General features: G+C 45.1%; 1 protein-coding gene across 2 annotated transcripts in view; it reads left to right on the top strand.

Moving 5' to 3' along the window:
• DNAAF8 (dynein axonemal assembly factor 8) overlaps nucleotides 1-24,821 on the top strand; it is a 152,847-nt gene that overhangs the window by 97,232 nt on the left and 30,794 nt on the right. For both annotated transcript variants that reach the window (XM_043493524.1, XM_038420719.2), the window contains 5 exons: nucleotides 3,538-3,692; nucleotides 10,488-10,635; nucleotides 17,072-17,203; nucleotides 18,580-18,774; nucleotides 22,847-23,173. In XM_043493524.1, coding sequence (XP_043349459.1) covers nucleotides 3,538-3,692; nucleotides 10,488-10,635; nucleotides 17,072-17,203; nucleotides 18,580-18,774; nucleotides 22,847-23,173 — 957 coding nt within the window. The remainder of the gene's footprint in view (nucleotides 1-3,537; nucleotides 3,693-10,487; nucleotides 10,636-17,071; nucleotides 17,204-18,579; nucleotides 18,775-22,846; nucleotides 23,174-24,821) is intronic.

Here is a 24,821-nt window from a genome sequence, read left to right on the forward strand (position 1 = left end):
GGAGCTGCTACTATTAACTGGCTCTTGCATTGCTCCTCTCCCTTCCCAGGTTCCCCTCTCCTCCTTGCAGGAGTAAGCTCCCACTTTCTGTATCCCCCCTAAAGAGCTGGCTGAGAAGTTGCTCCAGCAGCCCTATACAGGAGGGACAGCCAGCTAGGAAATGGGAACAGGGAGAGCCTGTCTTCCTGGGAAACCTGTGCTCAGGAGGAGAATGTGTGAAGTAGATGAGCCATTGGGCCCTTTGGCCTTCTCTAGTGGGGTCAGGGACAGCAAATCCTTCTGCCCTCTCTAAAAGAGGAAAAAAGAAAAGGAGTACTTGTGGCACTTTAGAGACTAACAAATTTATTTGAGCATAAGCTTTCGTGAAGTGAGCTGTAGTTCACGAAAGCTTATGCTCAAATAAATTTGTTAGTCTCTAAGGTGCTACAAATATTCCTTTTCTTTTAACGGATACAGACTAACATGGCTGCTACTCTGAAACCTGTCTAAAGGAGGAGTGGTTTTAAGATTGTGCCACCAGAGCACTGCTGACCTACCTCTGCTCCCTGGGACTAAGGGTAGCCCTGCAGGGAGGAACTGAGGGGTATAGGAGCCCTCCAACCAGCAGTGAGAAGACAGTAAGGACAGGAGAGGAAGAGGATGCTCTGGCATAGAAAAGAGGAAGAGGAAATTAATTTGCCAAAGAAAAGCGGATTGGAGGGGAGAATGGAAACAGGAGCCAGAAAGAGGAGAGAGGAAGGGAAAGTGAGGGACAGAATGAGATGAAGGAAGATAAAAATCAAGAAAAGATGAGGCCTACCTTTTAAATGCATTCAATATAAGTATGTATGTTAACACTAGCATCTGAGCAAGTTCCTCTGGCAGACAACCCTCCGCTCTGTACTTTCCGGGGTGGGGATGATGGCAGGTGGTGGTTGTTGCTAATGGACTGAGCCAGATTTCCTGTTTTCCTATCTTTTTATGGCCACTGATGATTCACATGTGATATGGGCTGCTGAGCTGCCCCCCCCCCCACTCCCACCCCTGCTATGGTTCCATCTGTGGTTGTTGGGCTCAGGAAGTTGTACCCAACCTTTGCTCTTCAAACGGATGGGTGGTGCATCATGCTTTTTGGAAGAGAAGCTGAAGATCTTCTCTGGGAGGGGACAGCATGCAGGAGTATTGGAGAGAGGAGCCACTGTGCTCCCTCATTGAGCTCTCTGGAAGCCTGCCTTGGAATAAGCTAGTCATATCCTGTTAAGGGGTGATCCTCTCCAGCACATCCCTTGTGGCCCGGCCACTGGATTCCACACCTTCCCTCTGGTTCTTTCAATCCACTACCAGCCTTAGGCTGGCTCAGGAACAGTGCTTTCCCCAGGAGCTGAAATTAGAGGGTGTGTTCAAATTTACACGGGATTGAGGGCCGAGGGGTGAGACCATGAGGGCAAAGGTGGATTGTACGTTTTTATACATTTTCATTGGCAAGGTGATTCGACGCTGCCTCTCGGCCCCACATTTTAACATCATAAAACACCAGTAAACCACCAGCACTTGAATTTCTGATGATTTATTTTGTTTATAAATCATCATTTGAAATGATTAGGTCGGCTAACATTGCCAAAACAAACACATCGATATTGTCCGAACAAACACAGCCGTGTGAGGAAGCTCGTCTTTGCTCTGACTTTTCAAACCTATTATGTTTTTTCAGGTACAAGTATTTGATCATATATCTGCTTCTAAAGTGTGTAGTAATGTTTCCATTTCAATTCAGATTTCCAACCAACATCTAAATGGAATTGTTTTCCACTTAGAATTTTTTAAAAACATCTAGATCTAGTTGGAACATGACTAAATTGGCAACATTGCAGTAACTAGTTAATCACTCGGGGGAGGAGAGAGTTTCTATCTGGGGGGAAGGTAGAAAAATCTCTGCTCAGGAACATGTTCCCCCTTTGTGGGGTCTAATTTATTACAGTTTCTACAGCGGGTGACATACCCTTCCTCTGGGGCCAGCAGAGTCCTGGTCAGTTCTTTGTCCTCATTCAGAAGTCAACCCAGCCCCTTTCCTGGAGCAAGGGTTGTGCTTCAAATAGTCACTCCCCCTCCCCTCATAACAGAAGCCCCAGCCCTCCTTCTTGAGGCAGGGTTATAATTTAGCCAGCTGTAGGGCCTTCACTCCATTCATTCTTCTTCTTCTCTCTCCATAGCCCCTTTAGATCCTTATATTGGACCTTTCAAACCCTTAAAAGACCATTCCACGTGGTGGGGTGAATTTACCACCCCATCACACACCCATACAGAATGGACATTGCAGCTGCATTATAGGACCCATCAGTCGCAGCTGCCAGTCACATTAACTGAGAGAGACGAAGTGGGTGAAGTAATATCTTTTATTGGTGAGAGAGACAAGCTTTCGAGCTACACAGATTACTTCTTCAGATCCAACCTATATTGAACCATAGCAGATACGCTTGTTAATTTCAATCCTATATTCTTCCAAAATAGGGGTTATTTATGAAAGAGGGTACTGTTTTAACTAGACGTGGGCCAGAAGCTTATCTGGACTGCCCACATCCCTGAAATTTGGCAGTTCAGATACAACAGGCCCAACAGTAGATCCAAACTGGCTTTGATCCCACAAACTAATCCTTACTGAGACTTTGCAAAGTGCAAACCACCCCATTTCTTCCAGCTGTCATTTCAAGCTTATTATTTCTTTCTCTCTTGGTGTTGATTTGTTTTCGAACACTTAGATTCACAGTGTTGGTAAGGATATTGGAAAACCAAAGGGACTCGCAATGGGATATAGAGCCTTCTGCTTCCAAAGTACCGGTGCAAATCTGGTGAACTCCAGTGGTGAACAAAAGTACCAGCGGATGACTGTTCAAAGGCTAACAAATGCTGGGTCTCAGTCCAGCTCCTGGGGGGAAAATGTCCAAGTCACAAAATCTAGAGCCACAATTGCCATTTCTTATTGGCAATCTCAGCAGAGAAGCCAGGCAGTAACTGGGATATGAAGACAAAACTACATTCTCACCCATGATTCCTCAATAGTCAGGCCACTTTAGCAGGGTGGTATAGAGAAAACCTGTCTAGAACTGGCATGTTCTATGGGGCTTCCTCCTGGCCTGTTACAGAGGCCAGGTTGTTTCATGATTACAGCAAACGGCTAGGAAGACAGAGGTCTGAAATTCTAATCTGAGGTGACCACTGACTCACTCTAACTATACCTCAGTAAACCCAGCTGTACAGCAAATGGAGAAGGAATTCACAGTCACTAGATAGACCTGAGCCAAACTTTCTAGAATAATTGTTTTTTAAAGAAGATCTTTGATGGTGTGAATCCTGCCCTCCTGGCTTGGCCTGTAGTGACAGTTATATGTAGGTGTGACGGGCCAAATAAAGGTTAATGTTGACCGCAGAATGTAGTGTCACCATCTGGGTTGGTCTGGAAGTTGGGGCTGGCCAACTTCCAGCTTCATCAAGCTTCCTGCAGAGATGGAATAGTTTCCACAAAAATAACTTAATGCCCTTCTCATCTTTACTTTGATCCAGGGGATGTCATTTTGGTTGTGTCACCTGCTGTGCCTCCTCATGCATACGGGGATGTGATTTCAACCTGTACTCAAAGAGGCTTTACTCTGCAGGGAATCAGGCAGCTGCGACTTTCGCCCAAGCGAGCCATCATGCTCAGCATGACAACAAGTCAGGTATGGGAGAGAGGGTCACTAGAATGATGGTTTCTCAGATCCTGAATGGCATATCCATTAGTGCTCCTACTAAAACCTACAACGTAGCTGCAATGGGTTAGTCTGATTCCAACCCCAATGGTTTTGATTTTGACATGACTGTCCAACATCTTGCAGGCTGGGCTCTCAGGATATTGAAAGCACCCCAAAATATCTGTGTGGCTGGTGCAATATTATTATGTCGTGATGTTTACATGTTGTGTCATAATGCTGTCACATGGTGAGATAAGGTCAGAATATCATGATGCAAATGTTACAGTCAGCTCATTTTCATCTAGGGTGACCATATGTCCCGATTTTATAGGGAGAGTCCCCATATTAAGGACTGTCTTATATAGGTCCCTATTACCCCCACCCCCGTCTTGGGGGTGTCTTTTTCACACTTACTGTCTGGTCACCCTATTTTCAATGTTTTTAAAGTCACACTCCTGCAGGCCTCAGGTTAACAATGCAAGATTCATAATGAAGAAGCAGTGTTACTTTATGTGCCTGTTACAACAGCTGGTCCCAATGTGAAATGATTGATTTGGTAATCCCATTAGTATGGTAATAGCATCTCCTCCGAAAAGGGGACAAATATTCTAACACATTGTTCTGACGCTATTTGAATCCCAGAGATGGTCAGCAATGCTGACTTTCTCTGCAGAGTGGTCAAATCAGCCACCAATGAATCCAGCTCTGTGAGGTGGACCAGGCTGGTGGAATAGAGACATGGGCTGTGCCATTTTACTAATGCACACAAATCCAAATGGGCCTCAGATTAGCTTGCACTCACTAAGGGAAATCATGTTTTTTACAGTGGCGAGCATGCTTCATGCTTGCTTCATCCTTGGGTGAACTTTGCTTTGTGGTTTTCTCACTCTTGTTACCCTTTTGCCAGCCAGCCTGCACCAAGGATTCCCCCATCTTTCTGACATCATCTTCTTTTGCTATGAGTGGCACCTCCAGTTGCTTTCAGAGCTGAGTTTCCTTTGTGCTGGAAAATCCCATTAAAGCCCCATCCTTCCTGGCAGCAGAGAACACTAATGGCCAGATTGTGCCATTGTGAAAGTCAAATATGAATTTTGCCATTGATTTCAGTGGGAGCTGGATTGGGCCCTAGCTGTAAAAAATCACTGTGAAGATGATTTTTAATCAATGAATGTATCATCAGGAGATACTCCTCATATGTGACTGCATAACTTCATAGTTCTTCTTCGAGTGCTTGTTCATGACCATTCCAATCAGGTGTGTGTGCGCGTGCGTGCACAGCAGCCAGAAAACTTTTCCCCTAGCAGCATTTGTCGGGTCAGTCCAGGCACCCCCTGGAGTCGCACCTTCATGGCGCTCAATATACAGCCCTGCCAACCCACCACCCCTTTAGTTCCTTCTTACCACCAGTGACGGCTAGCTGGAACAACATGTTGCTCTTGCTTTGCAAGCGTGTTTGGGCAGTGTCCACTCTTAGTGTTTATAGTTAGTTCTCAGTAGTTACTAGTGTTAGTTTAGTATTAGTAGTTAGATCATAAGTTTCCTTTTGGGGTCCCCCCCCACAAACAACACTCCCCCAGCACTGGGGTATGCCCGAGTCCCCGGGGTTCAACTCTGCGAGGACTGTGGAAAATTTATACCTAAGAGCAACCCGCATTCTTCCTGTCTGTGGTGTCTTGGGGAGAGCCACCAGAAGGAGAGGAGCAGAATTTGCAAAGGGTTTTGCTCTAGGACTTTAAAAGACCGGGAGCAAAGACTCAAGATCCTTCTCATGGAGACAGCAGTCCAGCCACAATCCAACCCAGCGTCGGCAGAACCCACACCCATCACCTCCTCATCGGTGCCAAGAAAGGACCACAAGGAGTCACGGCACCACCACAGCTCTGCCCATAGACAATCTTCTGTGAGGCACCAGTCTCAGTCTCCAGTGCCCCAGAAAAAGAAAAGGCCAGAGAGAGGTTGCTCTCTCCCTTTCAAGCCCAAGGAGCCTCTGGCAGGGAGTCCCGAACCAGGTCACATCACCTCAGCTCCTCTGCCTCCCAGGGTATCATTGACTCCTGCTCCCACCAGGGTCCAGTTGAGTCTGAACCCTCACCACTCTCCGAACCGACATAGCAGAGAGCTCCAGCTCCCCTCTACAGGAACCTCTCTCACAAGCAATTCCTTATACAAGAGGTGCTCTCATTCCTTTCATTAGGGGCAGTGAAAGAGGTTCCTCAGGAGCAAAAGGGCAAGGGTTATTATTCCCAGTATTTCCTAATACCGAAAGCCAAAGGTGGGCTCAGGCCCATCCTAGAGCTGCGAGAGCTCAACAAGTCGACTTCATAAGAATGATGTTCAACGAACTGGGCCTTCTTCTAAATGAGGGGAAATCAACGCTGTCCCCTGTTCAGAGGATAAAGTTTATAGAGGCACTACTGGACTCGACATAAGCCAGGGCATACCTGCCGGAAGCAAGGTTTCAGTCTCTCAGTGACATCATATGAAGTCTCAGGCAGTTCCGACCACAGCAAGGAATTGCCTGAAACTACAGGGAAACATGTACCTACATAACAGGTTTCAAAGTAGCAGCTGTGTTAGTCTGTATTCGCAAAAAAGAAAAGGAGTACTTGTGGCACCTTAGCGACTAACAAATTTATTTGAGCATAAGCTTTTGTGAGCTACAGCTCACTTCATCGGATGCAACCTCCCTGGAGTGCATCCGATGAAGTGAGCTGTAGCTCACGAAAGCTTATGCTCAAATAAATTTGTTAGTTTCTAAGGTGCCACAAGTACTCCTTTTCTTTTTTATGTACCTATATAGTACAGCATGCCAGACTCAGACTTCAACCTCTTCAGTCATGGCTAGCATTAGTGTATCGGCCAGTCTGGGACATCTTGGATAAGATCGTAATCCTGCCTCGCCCAGTACTCGACTCCTCCCTTGGTGGTTCGACCCAAGGCAGTGTGTGCAGGGGTCCCCTTCTCCAGCCCTCAGCCATCTCTCTCGCTAGTGACAGATGCATCAGCCTTGGGCTGGGGAGCACATTTGGGAGACCTCAGGACACAAGGCCTCTGGTCTCAGGTGGAACTTGCTCTCCACATCAATGTCAGAGAGCTGAGAGCGGTCTGCCTGGCATGCCAGACTTTCTGAGCCCATTTAGCAGGGAGATGTGTATCGGTTCTGACAGACAACACCATAGCGATGTTTTATATCAACAAATGGGGGGGGCGGTGTACGCTCCTCTCCCCTATGCCAGGAAGTCCACATGCTGTGGGACTTCTGTGTAGAATATTCAATACATCTGCAAGCATCGTACCTCCCTGGAGTACAGAACAAGTTGGCGGACTATCTCAGCAGATCATTCCATGGCCAAAAGTGGTCCCTTCGCCTGGACGTTGCAAACTCAGTCTTCCATCATTGGAGTTTTCCCCAGATAGATCTGTTCCTGGCGATTCAACGGGAAGTGCCAGCAGTTTTGCTCCTTCCTGCATTACAGCCTCCATTGTGGCTGCATTCCTCCTCCCATGGGGATGCCATCTCATATATGCATTTCCACCTATCCCTCTCATCCACAAGGTGCTGCTCAAGGTATGGAGGGAGCAAGCCTCGGTCATATTGATAGCTCCAGCCTGGCCCCGCCAGCACTGGTACACAGTACTCCTGGAAATGTCCCTGGAAGCTCCAATCACCTTGTCACTCTTCCCAGATTTACTAACGCAGGATCACAGCCGTCTCCAACACCCAAACCTCTAGTTGCTACACCTCATGGCATGGAAGATCCATGGCTGAACCTGAGGGAGCTCTCCTGCTTGGACCCGGTTAGACAAGTCCTTCTTGGCAGTAGGAAACCTTCCATGAGGGCCACCTACCTTGCCAAGTGGATAAGATTTTCAATCTGGTCTGCACAGCACCATTTGTCCCCGACACTCACCTCTGTACCACTTATACTGGACTATCTTCTCCATCTTAAGCAGCAGGGGCTGTCCATGTCATCAATAAGGGTCCACTTGGCCGCCATCTCAGCCTTCCACCCCAGCGCAGAGGGCCGCTCCATCTTTGCTAACCCTATGGTCAACTGTTTCCTTAAAGGTCTCAACAGGCTATTCCCACATGTCCGACAGCCTGTCCCAGCTTGGGACCTCAATCTGGTCCTTTCCAGACTCATGGGTCCACCCTTTGAAGCTTTGGTAATGTGCTCCCTGCTCTATCTCTCATAGAAGGCGGCGTTTCTGGTAGTGATAACCTCAGACAGGAGGGTATCTGAGATGAAGGCCCTAACATCAGAACCTTCTTACACTGCGTTCTATAAAGACAAGGTTAAGCTCAGACTTCACCAGGCTTTCCTCCCAAAGATTGTGTCACAGTTTCACATCAACCAGGACATATTCCTCACAGTGTTCTATCCTAAGCCGCACTCAAGTGGCAGGGAGCAGAGGCTTCACTCATTGGATGTCCACAGAGCGCTAGGTTTTTACATCGAGAGAACGAAGCCATTCCAAAACTCGATACAGTTATTTATGGCAGTGGTGGACAGAATGAAAGATCTTCCTGTCTCTTCTCAACTGATTTCATCATGGATCACATCCTGCATCCATGAGTGCTACAATCTGGCAGGTGTGCCTGCTCCCCCGATCACTGCACACTCCACCAGGGCTCAGGCCTCTTCAACGGCGTTTCTGGTGCAGGTTCCCACCCAGGAAATCTGCAGAGCAGTGACGTGGTCCTCCATACACAATTTCACCATGCATTATGCAGTCACCCAGCAGGCCAGAGACCAACCGGCCTTTGAACGAGCAGTGCTCCAATCAGTGGACGACTCTGACCCCACCTGCTGAACTTGGGCTTGTGAGTCACCTGATTGGAATGGACATGAACAAGCACTTGAAGAAGAAAAAACAGTTACCTTCTCATAACTGTTGTTCTTCGAGATGTGTTGTTCATGTCCATTCCAATACCCATCCTTGTACCCCTCTGTTGGAGTAGCTGGCAAGAAGGAACTGAGGGGATGACGAGTTGGCAGGGCTCTATATTGAGCTCCATGAAGGCGTGACTCCACGGGGCTCCCAGGCCAACCTGACAGATGCTGCTAGGGGAAAAGTTTTCCATCTGCCATGCACACACGCGCTTGTACACCTGATTGGAATGGACGTGAACAACACATCTTGAAGAAAAGAAAAGGAGTACTTGTGGCACCTTAGAGACTAACAAATTTAGTGAGCTGTAGTTCACGATAGCTTATGCTCAAATAAATTTGTTAGTCTCTAAGGTGCCACAAGTACTCCTTTTTGCGAATACAGACTAACACGGCTGCTACTCTGAAACATCTTGAAGAACAACAGTTACGAGAAGATGAGTAACCATTTTTTCCTCACATCTCTCTCATAAGTTAATACCATTCTGAACAAAGAGATCTCCCAATAGCATGTATTAATATAAGTTGTCAGGGTTCTCTTATCATGGTGCCAACCAGCAAACTTTTTATCTGATGTTATGTGTAATATTATATCGGATGCAGCTGAATGAGTATGCATTTGGCATTGTCAAATCTCAGTCCAAGGAAACCGAGATAATCATCATTAAACCTTGGTTTCCAATCAAACTGAGATAGACAAAAATAAGCCCAGGTCTGTACTCCTCACATTAGCACAACAGACAGTGAAGTGAGTGAGACTTTTCCTTGCATAGGGAGACAGTCCTTTGTAAGTCATGTGTTGCACAGGGTGAGGGGTCTGAGACTGTAGAGTGGGGCACTTCCTGGTTCACCAAGAAAGCTCTGCACAAGGAGCTTGTTTACCACCTGCTTTTCTTCAGATCTGCAGAAGAACCATTTTCCTTCTTCATAACACTTTACCAAATAAAAAAATAACACTATGTCCAAAATGCTTGTGAAGTAAGGCTCCTAAATCCACATGGCAGCACTGAAATACAAATGGCCTGATCTGCAGAGCTGATGAGCACCAGCAGCTCCCTTTGACTTCATGGGATCTGTGGATGCTCAGCTTCCCTGCAAATTAAATCACTTTTAAATAGGTACTGTGACAGGGTTGGGCCAGATGGCTATAGGAGAATAATCCTATTGGGATCCGGGCTATAGGAGAGTAATAGAAGGCAGATATATTAGCCCCAGGTTCAGTAGGTCCCTTTTCCCTGGGTAAGGTAACAGGGAAGGTTCCAGAACAATCAGGAATCTTCTGGAGACAATTAAGACAGGCTGATTAGAACACCTGCAGCCAATCAAGAAGCTGTTAGAATCAATTAAGGCAGGCTAATCAGGGCACCTGGGTTTTAAAAAGGAGCCACTTCAATTTGTGGTGTGCGTGTGAGGAGCTGGGAGCAAGAGGCACTAGGAGCTGAGAGTGAGAACGCGGACTGTTGGAGAACCGAGGTGTACAAGCATTATTAGACACCAGGAGGAAGGTCCTATGGTGAGGATAAAGAAGGTGTTGGGAGGAGGCCAGGGGGAAGTAGCCCAGGGAGTTGTAGCTGTCGCACAGCTGTTCCAGGAGGCACTCTAGACAGCTGCATTCCACAGATCCCTGGGCTGGAACCAGTACTAGAGGGCGGGCCCGGGTTCCCCCCAAACCTCCCAACTCCTGGTCAGACACAGGAGGAGTCGACCTGGACTGTGGGTTCAGAAAAACAGCCAAGCTGAGGGCTGCAATGAAGCTCTCAGGTGAGCAAATCTTTCAATAAGTGCAAGACCCACCAAGGTAGAGCAGGAGCTTTGTCACAGTACCTAAACATGGTCTTAGGAGTCTAGCTTTAGGTTCCTAGGGTTGAAATATTGGCCTATGTAATTTCAGAGGACTGTATTTTGCCCTACCAAGACTTCAAGTCCCCCTGATAAGAGATCCTCAAGAGAAGAACCTCCTGCTGAGCCACGTCTGCACTGTCTGATTTTACTGCTGAGAAAGGAGAATGCTGGCCATCATGTTCCTGCATTGGTGAAAGGTAATGCCAGTCTTTTCCAGGTCGCTCAGCGAAGAGCGTTTGTATTTGGGCGTGCACCAGACTGAAAAGCTTCATTTAACAGCACCATGTTGCAGTCAAACCCTTTCAAAATATCTGGGCCTGACCTTAGCTTTCACTAAGTAGTATGCATCACCATACTCGTATATGAATCAGCCACCATCATTAGATCCACATTCTGTGTATCAGGTAATCAAGCTATGCAGTAATTTGGTCTTTAGCCTTCCATTTTTGGACTCCTCATTGCCCAGGTAATCATGGTGGCCAAAAGTATCCATCTGCAACTGTGCCAGAAGAAAAGGAGTACTTGTGGCACCTTAGAGACTAATAAATTTATTTGAGCATAAGCTTTCGTGAGCTACAGCTCACTTCATCGGATGCATTCGGTGGAAAATACAGTGGGGAGATTTATATACACAGAGAACATGAAACAATGGGTTTTATCATACACACTGTAAGGAGAGTGATCACTTAAGATGAGCTATTACCAGCAGGAAGGAGGGGGGGAAAGGAGGAAAACCTTTTGTGGTGATAATCAAGGTGGGCCACTTCCAGCAGTTAACAAGAACGTCTGAGGAACAGTAGGGGGTGGGGTGGGGGGATAAATAACATGGGGAAATAGTTTTACTTTATGTAATGACTCATCCACTCCCAGTCTCTATTCAAGCCTAAATTAATTGTATCCAGTTTGCAAATTAATTCCAGTTCAGCAGTTTCTCATTGGAGTCTGTTTTTTGAAGTTTTTTTGTTGAAGGATAGCCACTCTCAGGTCTGTAATTGTGTGACCGGAGAGATTGAAGTGTTCTCCGACTGGTTTTTGAATGTTATAATTCTTGACGTCTGATTTGTGTCCATTTATTCTTTTACGTAGAGACTGTCCAATTTGACCAATGTACATGGCACATGATGGCATATATCACATTGGTAGATGCGCAGGTGAACGAGCCTCTGATAGTGTGGCTGATGTGATTAGGCCCTATGATGGTATCCCCGAATAGATATGTGGACAGAGTTGGCAACGGGCTTTGTTGCAAGGATAGGTTCCTGGGTTAGTGGTTCTGTTGTGTGGTGTGTGGTTGCTGGTGAGTATTTGCTTCAGGTTGGGGGGCTGTCTGTAAGCAAGGACTGGCCTGTCTCCCAAGATCAGTAGAGTGATGGGTCGTCCTTCAGGATAGGTTGTAGATCCTTGATGATGCGTTGGAGAGGTTTTAGTTGGGGGCTGAAGGTGATGGCTAGTGGCGTTCTGTTATTTTCTTTGTTGGGCCTGTCCTGTAGTAGGTGACTTCTGGGTACTCTTCCGGCTCTGTCAATCTGTTTCTTCACTTCAGCAGGTGGGTATTGTAGTTGTAAGAATGCATGATAGAGATCTTGTAGGTGTTTGTCTCTGTCTGAGGAGTTGGAGCAAATGCGGTTATATCGTAGAGCTTGGCTGTAGTCAATGGATCGTTTGGTGTAATCTGGATGAAAGCTAGAGGCATGTAGGTAGGAATAGCGGTCAGTAGGTTTCTGATATTGGGTGGTGTTTATGTGACCATCGCTTATTAGCACTGTAGTGTCCAGGAAGTGGATCTCTTGTGTGGACTGGTCCAGGCTGAGGTTGATGGTGGGATGGAAATTGTTGAAATCATGGTGGAATTCCTCAAGGGCTTCTTTCCATGGGTCCAGATGATGAAGATGTCATCAATGTAGCGCAAGTAGAGTAGGGGCATTCCTTCTATCAGATTCAGACCTTGCCCTTATGATTCACCTATTTGTGACACCCAGGCTTGTTTATTTCAACTCTTTCTATACCTAGGAATTCATAGTTTAAGGACAGGAGAGACTATTAGATCATCTAGTCTGTATAACACAGGGCAGAAGATTTCACCCAGTTTTTACGCCTCATAACTGGTGTTTGATTAAATCATCTCTTCCAGGAAGGCATCCAATCTTTAGCTGAAGACTGCAAGAGTTGGAGAATCCACCACTTCCTTCAGCATTTTGTTCCAGTGGTTAATCATCTCACTGTTAAAAATGTGTACCTTGTTTCTAATCTGAATTTGTCTGGCTTTAACTTCCAGCCATTGGCTCTTCTTACGGACGTCTGCACTAAGTTTCAGAGTCCGTTAGTACCTGGTATTTTCTTCCCTTGAAGGTACTGGTACAGTGTAACCAAGTCACCTCTCAATTTTCTTTTTGATCAGCTAAACAAATTGAGCTGCTTAAGTCTTTCACTGCAAGGCTTCTTTTGCAACCCTTGACTCAGTTCTTTGGCTCTTCTCTGCACCACTACAATTTTTTAAAATACTGTATGCTGTAATCCTGTATTGTCCTCACCAATGCCACATACAGAGGTAAAATCACTTCCATATTCCTACTCAACTGTCTATATGTCCAAGGATGGCATTGGCCATTTTTGCCACTGTGTCGCACTGCAAGCTCATGTTCAGCTGTTTGTCCATTCTGACCCCTAAATCCATTTGAGTCATTGCTTTTGTGCTCGGTACTCTAGGTTCTCTGTCTTCATATGAAGTAGCTGTGAATTCATGAAGCCAGATGCCCTAAAAAGCTCCAACTGCTGCAAATGCAGCAGCCCTTCTGCTTAGCAACACAGGTTGAGCACAGGTGAACATACTGCCCTGGCTCTCTGCAGTGGCACACAGAGTCCAGTTCAGAGTCTCTATCCTGATATTCAAAGGCCTCCAAGGGATTGGCCTTAGCTCCATGAGAGAGTCCCCTACCCCTGTGACCATGTTGTCCCACATCTACCTAGCTATGGAACAATTAAACTTTTGACAAATTGGGAGACTAGGAGCTAGAATTGCACTCGATCCAGGCCTGGACAACAGCTCTTGTTCCTGCAAGGGGTGAGGCTGAGAAACCTCAGCATATTCAAAACTTGTCTCTTTGACTTGGCTTTCCCTCAGCAAGGTCTTCACACAGGTGCACGTCTCCACTCGTCACACATATGGCCACCTGCAAAAACCAATGCCCGATGCTCCTTCTACAGGCTGAGAAGAAAGAGGGAGATTGTTATTGTTTTTCTAGTTTTAAATCCTTGGGATGGTATCAGTTACTCTGCTGACAGAGCGTTCTCGGTGGCCAGGCCCAGACTGTGGAATGAACTCCCTCAGGAACTAAGGACCATCGCAGACCTTCTGCTCCAAGTGCATTTCTTTGATTTTGCCTCCTCCAATATAACCATAGAGCAACATGTATCTGCTGTAAAAAAAATCCAAACCCAGTTCTCCTGACTCAGCACAGGCTTCTCCCCATGGGGAGAGGATGAGGGAACAGACATGATAGGTATTAGTCATGTTGCTTAATGCATGACTGAAGGTGCTCAGGTAGTATGGTGCTGAGTATGGTGGTATGAGAACTTACATAGAATAGAATAGTGATGGGGCCATATAAGTAGCTAGAAAGACAGAAGGGATGTGTGCCCCATGACCAAAGAGGAGGAGAGAATCATTGGCCAAATTCTTCTAGCTACTGCCTGTCGGGGAAAATTGACTACAGAGAACACCTCCCGTCACTGGAATGAGTGTCTACACTGAAGTGTATAGCAGTGCAGCGGTGCCACTGTGGCGGTTTAAGTGCAGACATAGCCTCACTTGGCACCTATTTTTTAAAAATCGTGTCTCTTAGCACATAAGTATTTCTTGGTGTACGTGTGCAGTGGTAGGCATATGCTTTGGGCCAGATCCTCAGCTGATGTCAATCAGTATAGCTCCATTGCCTTCATTGCAGCAATGCTGATTTATACTAGCCGAGGAGCTGGCCGTTTGTTTTTGAGTGTTCAGACTATCAGGATTGGCTTTGTCCAGTGCACAGCAAGTTCTTTACTTGTCTCTATCCTTATTAGCTTTTCAATTTCTTTTCAGGCAAGGACCCTGGAAGCCGGTTAATTGAGTTTCCACGTGGCAAATAATAACTTCCCTCTGTGCCCTTCTCTAGCAGTATCCACCCAAGGATCTCAAAGTATTTTACAAACACGAATTAAACCTCAGGGAAAGCATTACTATCCCTATTTAACAAATGGGTAAACTGAGGCACAGAGCAGCTAACTGACTTGGGCACGATCATACAATAAATCTGGGAATAGAACCCAGTTCTCCTGACTCAGTCCTGTGTTTCAATCACATCATCCGTTCTTCACTGCTTCTTTAGTCCACTATAGTGATCCTCTAGTTATCCAAGCCACACTTGGGCAGAACTCCCTTTTCGCTGCAGGATTGGACCCTGTACATGTATTCTTTGGGGTTTGGGTGCTTTACATTGTCCTCTCACTAACTACCCCAGTTTGAGAATTATTCTTCTTCCTCTCATTAGTGCTTTGCTGTTCTATAGTGCACAGTATAATGCTTGAAAATGGAAAACCATAAATCACAGATGTTACAACGGGAAACACATTTAGAGGTTCAGAATGATTTGATAACGCAAAAGGTTCTTTCTCTTTTCTCCAGTGAATATTACACACACTCCTGAAAACATGCCCAGGTATGACTGATTAATCATGGCAGACTAATTACAGCATTGAATCGTTTTCTGCCTAAATTCCTTAGAAAAGTTACTCATTGAAGAAATGTGTTTCCTGGTCTTTCTAAGGGAATTTGAGCAAATATTTCTCTTTGAGAAGGTCACTGAGAATATGTACAGTGTTTACAGTGCTGTCATATACCCAAGCAGAAACTGGCAAAAGGAAAAATTTGAAAAGGTAAAAGATTGCCTCTCAAAAATTCATAGATTCTAATTCCAGAAGGGACCATTGTGATCATAGAATCATAGAAGATTAGGGTTGGAAGAGACCTCAGGAGGTCATCTAGTTCAATCAAAGCAGGACCAAACCAACTAAACCATCCTGCCAGGGCTTTGTCAAGCCGGGCCTTAAAAACCTCTAAGGATGGAGATTCCACCACCTCCCTAGGTAACCCATTCCAGTGCTTCACCACCCTTCTGGTGAAAAAGTTTTTCCTAATATCCAACCTAGACCTCCCCCACTGCAACTTGAGACCATTGTTTCTTCTTCTGTCATCTGCGACCACTGAGAACAGCCTAGCTCCATCCTCTTTGGAATCCCTTTTCAGGTAGTTGAAGGCTGCTATCAAGGCTGATTTTCTCATCTGACCTCCTGCATAAATCAGGCCAGAGAACTTCCCTGAAACAATTCCTGTTTGAACTAGAGCAGATCTTTTAGAAAAACATCCAGACTTGACCACAATCATTAGACCAACTTTGCAAACATCTCTTCCCTGCTGTCACAACCGAGGCTTGGAGGATCAATCCTTTGGCAGGGCTGGTGTCTGACTCTGAGAGCATGGATCGAGAGTCAGATACCAAAGCCAGGGGTCAAAAACCCATGTCAGAGTCTAAATACCAAAGCCAGGGGTCCAAGTGGGAGGCAGAGTTCAAGTACTGAAGCCAGGGGTGGGATCGTACTTGGTGTTCAAGGGCAGAAGCCCGGGGTCCGAGTCAGGGTCGGAGTCTGGGAGTGAGACACTATAACTGGTTAGGGAGTTCACCTAGTTGCACGTTACTTCCTGGAACTTCTCTTGGGCTTAAATAGGGTGCCTGGACCAATCAGGGGCCATGAGGGAAGCTGTCAGTCTGGCCTTCTGAGGTGGTGCTTCCTGTGGTGTTTATCTCTATGGGGTCTATGTGATAATGCATCCAGACTTATCACAGTTGCCGGGTAGCTGTGTAGAGGCATCAACCTCCTCGTGGGCCTACCTTCCATCTCCCGCAGAACCTCACACCTGCTACCCTTCACGGCTTCTAACTTGACCTGGACTGGTGGCTTATTCTGGAGCCACCTGTGGAAAAGCTGACAGTTTTGTCAAATAAGCTTTCACTTGGCCACCAGGAAATGCCAGGCTGGCTACAAGGACCCCACGAAGAAGTCCAGTGTTGCTAAGAAATAATCCTTTCCTTCTCCAATACTATTCCCCTTTCCAAGGCATGCCAACTAGGATCCTACTCCTAGAACCCGTCCGTGCCTGATGATATATCCTAGTTAGTCTAAGACACCAAATGACAGTCAGGGCTGAAACAGAACACAGAGACTCCTCATTTCTTTTTGGAGTGGTTTCTTTTCATAATGTGGGGTCGGTGTCGATTGAAAATGCTATGATGTAGGCTGCAAGGCTAAGAGTCTTTCTAAGAAAAGTAATGGCCAAGCCAGCCTTTTCCAGCAGCTACTTAATCCTGCTGTAAATTAATGTGGCTTACCATGCTGGCGAGGCTGCAAGACTATGTGTTTTATATTCTTTGCATGAACTCGCCATGACCCATATTAATATCTCCATAATAGGAGCCTGGAAATATGACCCAAGGATAGATGGCAGGATGGCGTGCATTCCCGCTGAGTCTTGCTCTGACAGAATGCACCGTAAATAGCTGTGCGCGATATTTCGTACACAATCTATTGTTCTGTTCCTAGGGCTGATGAATGAACTGGCAGAACGAGGACTCCTTGGGGAGGTACGAAGCAACTTGCCTCCCAGTGCTGAACCGGAACCTGCATTGTGTATTCACGTGGCTCCCTATGCTGACAGCTTGTTGCAGACACTGGGTATGTCAGAATGATGGAAAATCTAAGATTCTGCTGATTACAGAGCGAGATGCTGAGGTCTGCCTATTATAGGGCCAGATCCTGGAGTCTTTACTGGGAATTTTCCTGAGCAAGAACCTAGGATTTGGTTCATTGTCAATAATAATATATTTAGCACTGTACTCTGAGACCTTTTCCTAATTCTGGTTAGTGACTTCAATGGGACAACTAGTAAGGTGTTATCCTTACCTGTACTGGGTATCAGAAATGAGGCCATATACATTGGCTTTAAGGAGTCAAAAGCTCTCCTAGTAAAAATAGGTGTCTGTGTTATCAATCAGAATTTATATCATATTGTGGGCTATAAAATCTTAATAGGTAGCATAAAAGAGAGAAAGAGAAGGACATTTTTCCTGGGGATTCCATTTCTAAATAGCATTAGGCTAGGGAGGATAATAGATTTGGTATGAAAGTGAAGGGTATGGTGATTAAAACCAAAACTTAAGCCAGATCCTGGAATCTTTGCTTGGCCCTTACAATTGAACTCAGTAAGTGTTTTGCCAGAGTACAAGGGCTTCAGGACTGACTCATTGTGCACTCAGGTGAATTCTGATGGAAGATTCTGAGTCCAATTTGCAGACATGAAGGCCCAGCTCCTCAAAGATGGTTAGGCCCCTGTCTCCCATTGAACTCAAAGGCTTTGAGATCTGGGCTGAAATCCCTAAGTGCTGTAATTGGCCTCTTGGTGCCAGTAGCAACTGATAAATCAATACTGGTCCTAATTGCTTAACAATTGGGTTTAAGAACTATAGTGATAGGAGCAGAATGCGGCAAAGTTCCTTTCAAGGGATTTCCGAATGTTATACACGTCCTGGTCATGCCTAGCTGAAGCATGGGAAACGTGTTCCATGCTACAGAGCTACTGAGTAACCAGAAGTCGGTTTACTGCAGCCTGCATCATTGCTCTGAATTGAGTTTTGTCTCCCGTGTGATCTGATGAACCAGCTGATTTTTGCTCACTGTTAAAATAAATATATAGACATTGATATTTTTAAAAGAGAAAAGACACTGACCTAACCAAATATAAATAACTAGACATCAGTTTAAAAACACAATCCAGACTTTCTAGCTCTGATGATTTTAGGGCTGGAGAACGATTCACCGTTGGAAACAAAACCTGCTCATGTTTTGCAGATAAGCCCTTGCTTTAGACCACTTTGAGACTCAGTCACCAGACACTTGCCTATGTCCTACTTTTGTATCTGGGAGGAAGCTACTTTTAGAACCCATGCTCTGTTATTCTCTGGAGAATTAATCAATCGCTCCACATTAAGAGAAAGAGGAAGTTTGTTACCCTGGATAACTAGGTTTGTTGTTTTGATCTTCTCTCTGAGCAGGAGGCAATCTCAGTGCAGTGCCAGACTCGTGTAATGTTCCTCTGGATCTTTTATGCCACCGAACCTACGCCTCAGATCCTGAAATGGAACAAGTTGTCATCCTGACACTGATTGGAAAGGAAGCCATGAAGAGTGCTGGCCATCTTCTTTGCCAAATCCTTCACCCTGGCTTCCAGAAGCAACCTCAAAACCCAGGTGACTCCTTCTCTTGGGGAAGGTTTGTAGGCCTTGGCCAACTAAATTCTATCCAGCTACGCTTAACTCAGCAGGTTCATTTAGGAAAAGTGGTGAAAGGGGCTCGGTAATGGGGCCCACTCCTCCCCATCATTAGATGCCCCAAGAACCTGGATGAGCAAGCATCTTAGAGAGGTGATTAAGAAGAAGCAGAAAGCATACAGGGAGTGGAAGATGGGAGGGATCAGCAAGGAAAGCTACCTAATTGAGGTCAGAACATGTAGGGATAAAGTGAGACAGGCTAAAAGTCGAGTAGAGTTGGACCTTGCAAAGGGAATTAAAACCAATAGTAAAAGGTTCTATAGCCATATAAATAAGAAGAAAACTAAGAAAGAAGAAGTGGGGCCGCTTAACACTGAGGATGGAGTGGAGGTTAAAGATAATCTAGGCATGGCCCAATATCTAAACAAATACTTTGCCTCAGTCTTTAATAAGGCTAAAGAGGATCTTAGGGATAATGGTAGCATGACAAATGGGAATGAGGATATGGAGGTAGGTATTACCATATCTGAGGTAGAAGCGAAACTGAAACAGATTAATGGGACTAAATCGGGGGGCCCAGATAATCTTCATCCAAGAATATTAAAGGAATTGGCACCTGAAATTGCAAGCCATTAGCAAGAATTTTTAATGAATCTGTAAACTCAGGAGTAGTACCAAATGATTGGAGAATTGCTAATATAGTTCCTATTTTTAAGAAAGGAAAAAAAAATGATCCGGGTAACTACAGGCCAGTTAGTTTGACATCTGTAGTATGCAAGGTCCTGGAAAAAATTTTGAAGGAGAAATTAGTTAAGGACATTGAAGTCAATGGTAAATGGGACAAAATACAACATGGTTTTACAAAAGGTAGATCGTGCCAAACCAACCTAATCTCCTTTTTTGAAAAAGTAACAGATTTTTTAGATAAAGGAAATGCAGTGGATCTAATTTACCTAGATTTCAGTAAGGCATTTGATACCGTGCCACATGGGGAATTATTAGTTAAATTGGAGAAGATGGGGATCAATATGAACATCAAAAGGTGGATAAGGAATTGGTTAAAGGGGAGACTGCAACGGGTCCTACTGAAAGATGAACTGTCAGGTTGGAGGGAGGTTACCAGTGGAGTTCCTCAGGGATCGGTTTTGGGACCAATCTTATTTAATGTTTTTATTACTGACCTTGGCACAAAAAGTGGGAGTGTGCTAATAAAGTTTGCAGATGATACAAAGCTGGGAGGTATTGCCATTTCGGAGAAGGATCGGGATATTATACTGGAGGATCTGGATGACCTTGTAAACTGGAGTAATAGTAATAGGATGAAATTTAATAGTGAGAAGTGTAAGGTTATGCATTTAGGGATTAATAACAAGAATTTTAGTTATAAGTTGGGGATGCATCAATTAGAAGTAACGGAAGAGGAGAAGGACCTTGGAGTATTGGTTGATCATAGGATGACTATGAGCTGCCAATGTGATATGGCTGTGAAAAAAGCTAATGCAGTTTTGGGATGCATCAGGAGAGGCATTTCCAGTAGGGATAAGGAGGTTTTAGTACCATTATACAAGGCACTGGTGAGACCTCACCTAGAATACTGTGTGCAGTTCTGGTCTCCCATGTTTAAAAAGGATGAATTCAAACTGGAGCAGGTACAGAGAAGGGCTACTAGGATGATCCGAGGAATGGAAAACTTGTCTTATGAAAGGAGACTTAAGGAGCTTGGCTTGTTTAGCCTAACTAAAAGAAGGTTGAGGGGAGATATGATTGCTCTCTATAAATATATCAGAGGGATAAATACAGGAGAGGGAGAGGAATTATTTCAGCTCAGCACCAATGTGGACACAAGAACAAATGGGTATAAACTGGCCACCAGGAAGTTTAGACTTGAAATCAGACGAAGGTTTTTAACCATCAGAGGAGTGAAGTTTTGGAATAGCCTTCCAAGGGAAGCAGTGGGGGCAAAAGATCTATCTGGCTTTAAGATTCTACTTGATAAGTTTATGGAGGAGATGGTATGATGGGATAATGGGATTTTGGTAAGTAATTGATCTTTAAATATTCAGGGTAAATAGGCCAAATCCCCTGAGATGGGATATTAGATGGATGGGATCTGAGTTACCCAGGAAAGAATTTTCTGTAGTATCTGGCTGGTGAATCTTGCCCATATGCTCAGGGTTTAGCTGATCGCCATATTTGGGGTCGGGAAGGAATTTTCCTCTAGGGCAGATTGGAGAGGCCCTGCAGGTTTTTCACCTTCCTCTGTAGCATGGGGCATGGTTGACTTGAGGGAGGCTTCTCTGCTCCTTGAAGTCTTTAAACCATGATTTAAGGACTTCAATAGCTCAGACATAGGTGAGGTTTTTCATAGGAGTGGGTGGGTGAGATTCTGTGGCCTGCGCTGTGCAGGAGGTCAGACTAGATGATCAGAATGGTCCCTTCTGACCTTAGTATCTATGAATCTATGAACCTCTCAGACTCTCTCCGCTGAGTGATTTATTTACATTCCCATTACCGACACTAATACAGCGCTTTTCTCCCTTTAGCCCTTTCCCACAGGGCCAGGGAGGAACTGGAGTATCCCTTCCTTGAAAGCTCTGCACACACTGGGCTCAGTTAGCCTTGTTACTCCCTCTCTCCCCCAGTACGTCCTTCCTGTGTGCTTCTTATAGCCTCTGCTGCTGGACTAATTAGCTCTTCCAGCCTGAGCAGCTAAACTAGCTTGCACCTCCCTAGTCAGCCTTTTCCAGGGGAGCTGATTGGTGCGTAAGTGATCAGAGTGCTGCCTCACCTGCTGGTTTCTAACACTCTGTCCCAGGCCCTGTCAGGTAGATAGGTGTATTTATTTATCTCTCTAAAGAGTCTGTGAATGTTAGTGAGTGATCTTGGCCCAGATGGGCATCATTTGACTGCAGTGGGTTTTGAATCAGTTCAAGGATGTGCTAAGGTTCAGGATAGCTCATATATATAATCCAAACCAGTTTGCCCAGCCCTCATATTTAGGAGGCAGGATGGTTCTGTGGATAGGGAACAAAACAGGGGAGTCAGGAGACCTGAGTTCTACTCTAGTTCTGCCACTAGCCTCTTGTGTGACCATGGGCATGTTACTTCACTGCTTTGTGCCCCAGTTTCCCCATTGGTACAATGGAGATAATGACACTGACCTCCTTTGTAAAGTGCTTTAAAATGTATGCCTGAAAAGTGCTATGTAAGAGCAAAATAGTATGATTGTTTTATTTTATTTTATTTTATTAACTGGCACTAATTGCAGAGAAATTGTTATGAAGTAAAAAACAAAGTAGTCCTTAACATAGGGTCAGAGTCTGGCAGCCTGGGTCCCACTGAATAGCACCCTACTCTGAGAGTAGACTTGAAACCAATGGGCGTACTCCCAGAATATGATACTACTCACTGTGTGCAAGGGTTCCTGAATCTAGCCCATAGTAACGTCAGCAACATACAATTATGTATTGAACCTCCAAACATCTTGCTATACAGAAAACAAGCCTAGTTTGCAAACATAACAATAGTTAAGTTATTCTCGTGACAAGTCAATGTTACAATGGAGTTTATTACTATAATTAATGTCCCTTAAAATGAAGCATTATCAGTGCAGTTACAGTATCTATAATTATATACTATGCTGTGTCAAAGCACTTAAATATCATTGTATTCCCAACATATCCCTTTCACCTGCTCTACATTAAAGCCTTTCTTTAATCAGACTGCGGCACTTGATCTCTATGCATCTCTGCTGATGTGGCACAGGGTTCTTTATTTCCTAGGTAGCCCATTCCTGGCTCTAATTATTAGCCATTTAACTTCCAAGAAGTTGTATTGTTTGAAGATACTAAGTTTTATCCCAGTGTGATTCCAAACCCTGCATTGCACTTCCTGGTGGATGGGAGGGAGAGTGGAGACCAAACAAGTTTGGAAGTTCCTGTCTGCTAAAGAAGATCAGAAGACCAGTGTGAATGTAAGACACTAGCAGAGAAAAGCCTCTAGGAAACTCAAGCTACCAATTAGTAATTAACAGGTTTCTCTTTTCTTGCAGAAGGACTTGACCCAGGGTTTGAGCTTCTGAGCCTCAAGTGGTTGCCCCGTCTCACTCGGAGTCAGGCCAAAGAAGTAACCCCTTTCGAGGTGGGAGATACCTCCTGGCAAAGAAGCATCAATATGCTGATGTCCAGCCCAGCTCTTATCTGTGCGCTGCGGAGGGTCAATGCCTTTGGGGTTCTTGCTGAGACCCTGAAGAAGCTGACGCTGCTGGGAGACAAGCCAAGCACTAACACCAGTGACCTTCAGAGAGTGATGGCTTTGACCCCAGAGATGGCCTTCAGGCAGGCAGTCCTTTTCTTCACCGAGAAAGAGTTCATAGCTGGTAGGAGTTGTTCTTACTGTTAACGGGCTTTGCAGTTAGGCAGGCTGTGGGCAGCTTACTGAGCACAGACAAAGGAGCCTTTTTGCTGTGTGTTCCAGTCAAGCAGGATAAGAAACACAGTAAATGAAATTAATTCAGGGTCAAATTCTGCACTTGGGTGCATATGTGGGACTCCAGTAAAGTCACTGGAAGCCATATGGGTGAACGTGGAGGTAGGTTTTGGCTCTAATAGTCTAACACAACTTTGCACCTTGCACCCCCATTGCACCTTTTATCTGAGGATCTCAAAGCACTTTATACTACTAAAGAGCCCATACAGCCCCTTGAGCTAGGTAAATAGTATTATAGACATTTTGCATGTTTATGTACGCAGACATGGAGATGCAGAGAGCCTAAATGGCATGCTGAAGGGCTTACAGTAAAAAAGCAGGAATAGAATCTAGGAATCATGACAACCACTCATTTGTTCTGACCACTCCCACACCCATTAGACAAACTTCCACACCCTACAGTTGTAAGGATCCATGTGATCTCATAAAATGCTGCATAATGATTGATCACTTTGAGACACATGACAGAACACATGGTAGCCGTCAACCTCTATAGGGTTTGACAACATGTAAAGTAGCAGACATACAGTCAAGTGCCTGGTGTCCCTATACAGGCAGACTCCTTAGGGACTAACTCAGTGATGCACTGAATCCTTTGTTTAGGATTTCTTTCTGAACAAAAGGAAAAGGAACTCATGGAATATGGATGGCACTGTTGCCAAAGGCTCCCTGAACATGAATGATACATGCTGGCACTAACACATCTGAGTAGTAAACTCCTGGTTTCCTTCCATAGAAAGGAATGTGCAGCCAAACCTGTTTAAGCCAAATCACTTTGCATACTGTGGTGTTATTCAGAGTTGATCCCTTGGAGTAGCAAAACCTGGAGCTCGCTCTGTTACCTGTAATATGAAATCTATCAGCACATCACTTAAGAAATCTTGGCTCCCAGCACCAAAGGGTAAATAATCCATAATGCGCATATGCTATAAGATCACATGCCATTTTCTGGGTACCCAGAGATGGGCACATGATAACTGTGTGTATTGAATGAGGAGAAGATGTCAGAGTTCCATAAACTCATTATAAATTCCTTATGAATTATAATAACCCTCTATTTCTTCCTGTTTCTGCACATCTGCATTACTGCCAACTCAAGCTTATATGCTCCTGTCAGATGCACAGTGCTTATGTAGTGCAGAACAACAGTGCAGTCTAATACAATAGCAGACATGAGCTGTGTTGGTGTCAAAAATTATAGGTACATGCTGTTGTGGTGATCTGCAAATGAACTATTCAGGTGTTCTGTGTTTAGAGTGGAGGAGCATGAAAAGGGGGTCTTCAGTAATGGAATGGAAGCCAGCATCTCAAAGTTAGATCTCCCCAAAACTGTGTATAAAAGCCACTGCGAGTTGATGTAGTATTGACCTGCCTTAAAGTACTGGTGCAAGAAAGGTTCAGGCAGGGCTGTGAGATCAGCTTGCACAGGAAGGTGGTGGTTACAAGGTCAGTTTGCCCAGATAGGCCATTGTCAGTGGTAAAAAGGCAGCACACATACTGCTATTAACCATGACTCCAACAGCCAGCAGGAACTCTTT

Source organism: Dermochelys coriacea, chromosome 10 (genome assembly GCF_009764565.3).
Source record: "Dermochelys coriacea isolate rDerCor1 chromosome 10, rDerCor1.pri.v4, whole genome shotgun sequence".
NCBI classification, from domain to species: domain Eukaryota; kingdom Metazoa; phylum Chordata; order Testudines; family Dermochelyidae; genus Dermochelys; species Dermochelys coriacea.